Source organism: Amphibalanus amphitrite, unplaced genomic scaffold, assembly GCF_019059575.1.
Source record: "Amphibalanus amphitrite isolate SeventyFive unplaced genomic scaffold, NRLGWU_Aamphi_draft 000007F_arrow, whole genome shotgun sequence".
In the NCBI taxonomy this organism is placed as follows: domain Eukaryota; kingdom Metazoa; phylum Arthropoda; class Thecostraca; order Balanomorpha; family Balanidae; genus Amphibalanus; species Amphibalanus amphitrite.
This window is the reverse complement of record NW_024881503.1, coordinates 408,806-417,174: the sequence shown is the minus strand read 5'-3', so window position 1 is coordinate 417,174 and position 8,369 is coordinate 408,806. Positions and strand designations below refer to the sequence as shown.

The 8,369-nt window shown below is 49.5% G+C and overlaps 1 protein-coding gene across 1 annotated transcript in view; it reads right to left on the bottom strand.

Annotated features, from left to right (window-relative positions):
* Positions 1–8,369, bottom strand: part of LOC122378315 (cuticle protein CP14.6-like) — a 32,763-nt gene continuing 24,394 nt past the window's right edge. Inside the window, exon 4 of the mRNA XM_043359258.1 lies at positions 1–179. Within this exon, the coding sequence (XP_043215193.1) occupies positions 99–179 (81 nt within the window). The 3' untranslated portion in view covers positions 1–98. The remainder of the gene's footprint in view (positions 180–8,369) is intronic.

Here is an 8,369-nt window from a genome sequence, read left to right as displayed (position 1 = left end):
CACACGGACGATTACCACGCATACTGTATCACATTAAATGCATGGACTCATAAGCGTACGTTCGATATAACGAATAAAGTACCTAGCAGCCAGCTGAGTTACTGGTAGCTGGGCTGGTACGCCTGGTACTGGGGCTGGGGCTGGACGGGGGCCGCCTGGTAGCTGGGGGCGGGGGCCGCCTAGTAGCTGGCCTGGGTCACCGGCACCTGCGGGGTCGGGTACTCGGTGGGCACGGGCGTCGGGAAATGGGCACCCTGCGGCTGGAAGCCGTTGGCGTCGGCCGTGTAGGTGACGGTGTAGGTGTTGCCGTAGTCGTCGGTGTAGCTGTACTGTCCCTCACGAGCGTAGCTGGGCTCGCCGCCGTAGTCGGCCACGAGCCGGCCAGAGTCGGAGGCAGAGATGCCGTTCTCAGTCTGGTAGCTGAGGGAAAGAACATTAATTAGATGTAGAAGCTTACAATATATTTATATAGGGGGATTCGTACAAGGAAAAACTTTTTAACCATAAAACTTGAATTAATGATAAAACAAGGCAACTCGAAGCTAGCATACATAAACTTAGAAATTAGGTAAGCATTTCTACGAGTAAGCATGAGTCGACAATAGAACATTTATGCGTACTCACCTTGCAACGTAGGACTGGTCGTCGCTGAGGTCATACTGCTGAGAGAGGATCTGGGGGACCTTCTGTCCGTACTGCCGGGGAGCAGGGGCAGAGTAGGATGGCGGGGCCGGGGCAGGGGCAGAGTAGGTGGGGAGCGTCGGTAGCTTGTCGGCGGCAGCAACGGCCAGGACAGCGGCGATCACCAGCTGAAAAAGAAAGAAAAATATTAAGATGATGAAAAAACATTCAAAAGTGCTTTTTTATTACAGTTACGTTGTTGATGACATGATGCTATTGCATATCAGAGATCATGGTTTTCGTATTAGCACTTTGTTCTAGATGTCGTTCTTTTATGTAAATGTTAGGCAACATTTTACTTGTTACTCACCATTTTCATGTTCGGTTGATTTGAGGATCTGAATTCTGCGATCTGCAGTGGTTGAATGATGTGCATTGCACCGGTCAGCCGTTCTTATATACCGGTCACGACTGGTCAGTCGGCATTTGGCGAGCCTCGCCCATCCACACTCAGAGCAAGGTCAGAGACGCAGGTTCATTGAGCAAGAACGACAGGGGACATATGTGATTCTTGATGTTTTCCTCGATTGCATACAGGTGTATTGATACGTTTGAAGATATGAAGAGATGTTCAGAAGATAATATCACCAGCTTACCAAAGTTGTGCGTTGGGGCGTCACTTAGGGTAAATGAAATATAACTATCTCACCAGGATAACAAAAATTCCTGAGACTCCTGAGCTCAGGCTTCAGCGACCCTAACTTGCGCTTTACTTGGAAGAGCAGAGAGGGGTTAACAGAGCCTCTCTCCTTAGTTTCATCGATATCCTTTAAACCGCCTAACGTGTCGAAAGGTACGACACTTTCAGTACTTTTGACTGCTTCAATTGAACACATTTAGCATGAAGAAAAATTTCCTATCTACCATAGCTATAGGACGGTCGGAAATGCATTTCCGACCGGAAATGCATTGATGCCATGGCGTCAAGGTGACGTCATGTTCAGCCGAATATGATACCATATAGCACGGTTTCACGGCAATCGCTCTTATACTCTCTGCGGCTAGAGACTGCTTTCTCGGAGTTAAAGGGACCCTCCCACCTTCAAAAAAGTTAATGAATTGGCATGAAAGTGATGTCGCTCGGTTCAGAAAGAGCGGAAACGAATACCTACCAAATTTCATCGAAAAATATTCACCGGTTTTCAAGATATTAGACTTTTACTTTTGTTTACTTTTCGGGATCTCCGCTGTTCCTAGCGACTTTATTTGAAAGTGCGGCACTTGTTGCGCGCAAAGCGGCATATACCACCGCGTGCTACCAAACGTTTTAGTAAAAGATTTAAAATCGTTAGATCTGCGCTGACGTCACACATTCAGAGGGGTATTCAAAAGCATTAGCCCCTCTGAATCAAAACGCTGCAATTTTGAAATTCAATGTTTCCGATTTAAGGCATTTCTCGATGTTGTGAGTGCCGAAACCGGTAATTGTGAGCCAGGGACCCCATTTTGGCTATCTCAACTCAAATCTAATGTTAAGGTGGGAGGGTCCCTGTAAAAAAATTGAGACTGTCCAAAATTATTAATGTAGATATGAAAATGCATTTTCGAAAATTTTGCATCCATTTTAATCGAAACAAGCGGCGCCGGCAACGCATGTTGTAAAATATATAAAGATAGAATGCTCTGGAAAGTTTTAGCCCGATGTCATAAACGACGGCAAAGGGGTCTGCTTTATATTTTACTGTTTTCAATTATTTGCATAGTCAATATTCTAAATTCAATTCTAAGCAAAACGGCTTGAGTCTTCGAAAGAGCTGCGAATACGCTTTCCTGCGACGATGTATCTTTTTTGGTTCAAGACTTGTGCGCCAAGGAGAGAAAAGATGTTGACATCGGACAATTTTACGGGCCCAAATTTGTCTTTCATGACTTCTAGTGAACCAGTGTTGGCTTGAGTGAGAAATGACCTAAATGCTTCTAAAAAAGAAACATGAGAGCTAACGATTGTTTTTCCGCGTCTTTCTAGCGTTATTTGTATTCGGGTTATTATGAAACGAATCACTGCTGCTTTTGGGTCTTACTATGAATTTCGTCCGAAAGAAGCACAAGCAAACTTTCTCCCATTGGCCTACCTATGCCTAATGGAAAGGTCACGAAGTCATCTAAGGTTGCCAATATCAACATTCTCAGATAGGCATTTAACGCTCGCACAGGCCATTTTGCGTCCTTCGACGACACAGGGGGGGGGGGAGGATACTCCCCCTCGCGTTTGGCCCCTGATCGAGCTAGAGCTTCGCGGAAAAAAAAACGAGCGTGTCGTCCGTCAAAAGAGGAGGCCGATGATACCCAATCGTAAAGTCCTAGGTCATTTGTTGACCTTCCAGGTCAGGTCAATGACCCAAAAGTCGGGGAAATCGGGACCTGTTAGAAAGCCGTAAAGTGTTGCTGCTATGGGTTTTTTTGGGATGCTGATCACGAATATCGTGTTAGTTTTGATCACAGATGATGTCTTGAAGAATGTAGACCAGGTCGGGTCAGGTTAAGTCAGGTCAACCAGTAGGGGTCGTGACGGGTATTCGTAGTACGTGTCAACCGCCTCTGACAGCTTCGTAACATGTTACGAAGGCACCAAAACTACTTCGTAAATGTTCAAATGGCTGCTAAATTCGTATTCAACTACAAAAACTAGCCTAGAAACATGTACAATTGTACAACTCGAAAAAGAGAACCGAGTTCACCAAAGGTCAGTGACCTGACCTGACCTCCAGGTGACCTTAACATCGACCCTAATGCATGGGAGCAGCATCAAAACATATATTTGAACGTCTGAAACCACGAAAAGCTTGCAAACGCGCGGCTAATGCGAGCCGACATATGCGGAATCGCGATTCTGGCCAAACATGGTCTCGGAAAGTAGGTCACAGGTCAAAGTTCATTTGGGTCAGGGTCATGAAATTTTCAGGGTAGATGTAAAATTGATCAATGAGAGAGTACTAACAGTGTCGTCGCGATCGGCCGCTTTTTACGCGAGTTATTCGCAAAACCTTAGGGTGGGGTTGCATCACCCCCCCCCCCTGTGCCGGCGAGGGTTAAACATCCAGCGGCTCTTATTAATCACTGAAAGTTGAAAAGCTGTTGGTCGGTCAAAGTAGCAATATTAGAACACTTCCCTGGGGCTAGGTCACGTCAAGTGTCCTGATAAAAAACAACCAGCTCTGAATTTTTGCAAGTGCATAAGAGAGAAAGAGAGAGCGAGAGAGAGAGAGAGAGAGAGGGAGAAAGAGAGAGAGAGAGAGAGAGGTGAGAGAGAACTTTGTATTTACAGAGTTGGCATGAAGGTGATCTTAATCGCATAAGAGGCCAAAGATGTACCTATGGATAAGGTCTGCACAAGCAAGGGATGCATTCAAACATACCTCCCGTCCTCCAACAGAGCGCGAGCTCAAGACGGGGGTTCAACGCAACAACCAAACATTTCATGTTGATGCGCTCCCTCCAGTGCCTGAACAGCTCCTCAGTGAACTACGTCAGTGTTCATTGTTCAACACCGCCACCAGGTCGATTCTAGCGGTGTTTGCTCCTCACCGGGAAGACGCCGGTTCTAAGAAAAATGTCACCAGGGAGTCCCATTTCCGCACAGCTGCCCAGCCCAGGTGACTGATGGGTACCTGTGTCGCTATTTCTTGTGGCCACTGGGTTGCGGAAAAGCCGCACTGTAACATTTAATGGTTACCGTCCGCTGCTCAATCGAGCGTCTGACGTTTGCCCAGCCGCGGGAGTATGTTGCTAATGCTGGATCATTAATGTGGCAACGCATTCTACGGCGACACAGAGGCAGTCGGGACGGGGGTCCTGGACTTCATATCGAACTGCTATTGTAACCTGCATGGCACTGCCAGCCAGGTAGCGGCCCTTAATAAGCACTGGTGGCCAAGTCGCACAGACAGAAGACCTCCAAACACCAACTACTGAAGGTGGACGCCAAGAACCAGATGGGTCCCGGTAGTCAGTCTGGCCTCTAGCTGCTGATAGCTGGCTGCTGAGTGCTGTAACCTGAAGGCTGGTCATTAGCTGCTGACTGCGGCTCCCGTGCCGACATCAGATGCCCAGCCATGGCTCTGTCGAAGCTGCAGCTGCTCCTCAGGCTGGTGCTGCTCGCGACTCTGGTGGGCCTCATCTTCCAGCAGTTCATGCTCTTCAACTTGCAGCGACTCGTGACGTCTTCGTGGCGCAGTCCGGCGTCATTTCCTCGCCTCACCGTCTGCGCTGACGTGACGGTGCTGAAGAGGTACCTGGGGCCGTCCCTGCAGCGACTAGCGAACGGCTCCGTCAACATCACAGAGTTCATGGAAGGGGTCACCCTGGAGCTGGTCGGTGAGGATCGTCAGGTGGACTTCGACAACCGCGGGCATCCCTTTTCTGATACCCACGGACCCGGGACATGGAGTGAGAGATTTTACCGGGAAGATGGGCTGGATATGAAGGGCGATTATTGGATGTACAAGCGTTGTTACACCTTCACGCCGAATGAGCGCATGAACCTTGTCAGTCAGCGACGACGGGCTCTGACAATCAGGCTTCGGGAGTCACCTTTCTTTGGAAATAAGCAGCTTCGAGATTTGAGGCCTTCCTATCGGCTTTTTGTTCATGGCGACGACGTCCCGAACATCGGAGACCTGCCGGACTGGGTCCCGGTCACAGAGAGCGTGCCGCTGTTCTCGGGCGAACGCGTCCACTACTCGATCTCTGCTCGCCGCACCGAGCGAGTCAGCGTGCGTCGGAGGCCGTGCTCGTCCCGTCCCGGCTACTCGCGGACCCAGTGTCTGAAGGAGTGCCAGTGGAGGCGACCCGTGGCACGTGCAGGCTGCAGGATGCCGCACATGGTCGGTGCGAAGACGTTCCTGCCCGATGTCGGTGGGTTCATGGAGCACGTGCCGCTCTGTTCTCGTGTGGTGGACATGCAACTGTCTAGCTCGGTCTTAGGGTTCAGTATGAGTAACGTCTGCGCAGGCGATCTCAATCGTACTCGCTTGGGTCGTGACTATTTGTTGTCGTCGTCCAACTCCTCCGCTATTGATAGTCCTAATTCTTCTGGAAATGCTGGGGAGGAAAGTGCACGATCCGAAATCAGACCTGCCTCAAAAGATGACGCTCTGTTCTACCAACCGAGCTCGAATCGGCTTTTATCAGTGCCGCCGCCGCCGCCCCACCACCGCCGCCGCCGCCGCCGCCATTGCTATCCATTTCTTTGCCGACAGAAGCCTTCCAGTATCTCCCTGAAGACGTATTTCACATTGATGAAGCAAGCTGTGGATGCCCAGAGGCCTGCACTCACAGCCAATATGCTCTCACTGAAAAACGTCCTGAGAAATTGGAGCAACGTAGAAACAGCGGCTGGAATCCCTGCTTCGCGTATGTCCTCCTAACCTTTGACTTCACCGAGGAGCTGAGTCAGGAGTCTCTAGCAGTGCCTCTGTCAGATTTTCTGGCAAATGTCGCCAGTTTTCTGGGAATGTTTACAGGAGTTTCACTGTTTATGGTCACTGACCTAGCTGAGAGCGCGATCAAGTCCGCACACAATTGGCTCATTTCTGGCCGAAGTTCAAATACCGCAATAGTCCCCATAAACTCTCCATGTGAGCAGCTGGAAATCCGTGACATCTAGACTGCAAAGCTAAATACCTACATTCACGGATCAAAAATAACTTGGGCTGGAATAGCCTCTCAAATGCATGCTGAGGGCTAGAACAAAGAGAGCAAAGTCCAGGAGTTTACACAACAACTCAACCCGCTCTCGCATACTATCTTCTTTTTAATTGCATAGCTCGCAGGGGCCCGTATTATTAATTGATTATACCAAATGTCGCTTCAGGAAAATGCAGGTTGGAGCTGATTTTCACTTTCCGAGGCTGATCTTTCATGATGATCGCGATCATAGACCATTGGCCCGCGCAGTGCTGCTGGAGAACTACAGAGCCTCGCTCGTTTTTCTATTATACCCTCTCAGCCCAGCGATCTCGGATGGGGACGACTGTGATCTTCAGAAGGGCGCCGGACGTCCTGGAGGGGCACCAATGGGCTTGAATGGGGCGACTGTAGTCTCAAGTGTGACGGCTTTAGTCTCAAGGGGGCGCCAGTGAATCTTGAGCGCGCTATTGATCTCGGAGAGGGCTACTGTGATCTTGAGAAGGATGCGGGTGCTTTAGAGGGGCGCCAGTAGTTTCAGGGGAGAAGGGGAGGCATCGATTTTGGATGGGGTTGGTTGGGGCGAGTGTGATTTTGAGAGGGGCGCCGAGTGCTCTAGAGGGGCGCCAACATCCTTAAATGGGGCGACTGTAGTTTCCATTCAGGTGGGTGCCAGCGGTTCTTCACAGGGGCGCAATCGACCCTGGGGATTCGGAATATTCTGGTTTCCGAAGGGGCGCCTCTCAACATTAGGGGGCTCAGGTCATAGGCGGCGGAACGGCGGGGGCACCGGGTGCCCCCTTTGATTTTGGCATTTTTACATTAGCCCTATGGGCGTTGCATGGAAAGAATGGCACTAGAAGTCGGCAGTGCCCCCCTTTAATTGAAGGCGTTCCGCCGCCACTGGCTCAGATCCTATTTGGGGGTGCTCTGGAGAACATTGGGGTGTCTAGACACCCTCAAAGAGATGTTAAGTTCGATCCCTGCTTGCACTTCACTTTTTAATTCATGTTCCCTCTGTAAAACAGCATCAGCCTAGTTGGCGCTACTTGGTGCGTCATCTGGGCAGATGGGCGGAAAGGGGTAGCCATGGCCCCTACCCCCTGTCTACGCCACTGCTCTTAACCCTCGCACTGGTAGGGGGATGAACGGACCCCGGCCCTCGGTTTTTCGCAAACAACTTGCGCAAAAAGCGGCCGATCGCAACGAACGTTTAGTACCCTCGAGCTGATCAACTTTACAGCTACCTTTAAAATTTCAAAAACCTGACCCGAATGACCTTTAACCTCTGACTTGTTTCTCGAGATCATGTTAGACTGGAATGGCGAATTGCTTTATGTCGGAGAACGTTTTTCGTGCGTTTCTGTTTTTTTTGTGGTTGTGCATGTCCCAACACGTGAATTGATGTTTGTCCCGCATGCATTATGGTAGGTTTCAAGTTCACGTGAAGGTCAGGTCAAGGCCATTGACTTAAATGACCTTGGCTAACTTCCCGAGCTATACAGGTCTCGCGGGTTTTAGCGGTAGGTTTTGCACCTAGAAACTTTATTGTACTTTTGCTATATCTTCGTCGTCTTAAGCTTTGAAGTGTTGAAGATGCGATCGGCTTGTTGGTTCACAAGCCGGCCATGATCTTGCAAAATGGCTTCATCGTAGATCGATTAGTTTCTGAGATACAGTGGAATCCGCTTAATAAATCAACGGATAATAAATCCAGCCGCCTATTGTGGCCGCTTGAGCTGTTCACGGATTTTCCCAATAGATGCCTATAGTTAACAAATCCGCTTAATAATTCTACGTACTCCGCTTAATAAAGCCACTTGGAAGTTCTCAAGTCCGCAGTAAGGTTTCTCCATTCAAAATGTGGCATCCTACCCGCTCCTAAAGAACTGGGAGTTCTAAAAACAGAAGGAGTTCAGGGCTATCAAGAGCGCAATTACTGTGCATTTTAGAAAAATGTTCCCGCAAAGCAGGGACCCTCGACTGCCTGCATGCTCGTTGGCATAGCAGGCATGACGGGGAGAGGTCGTGGATGGATGTGTTGACAAATCGCTGCGCCAGCT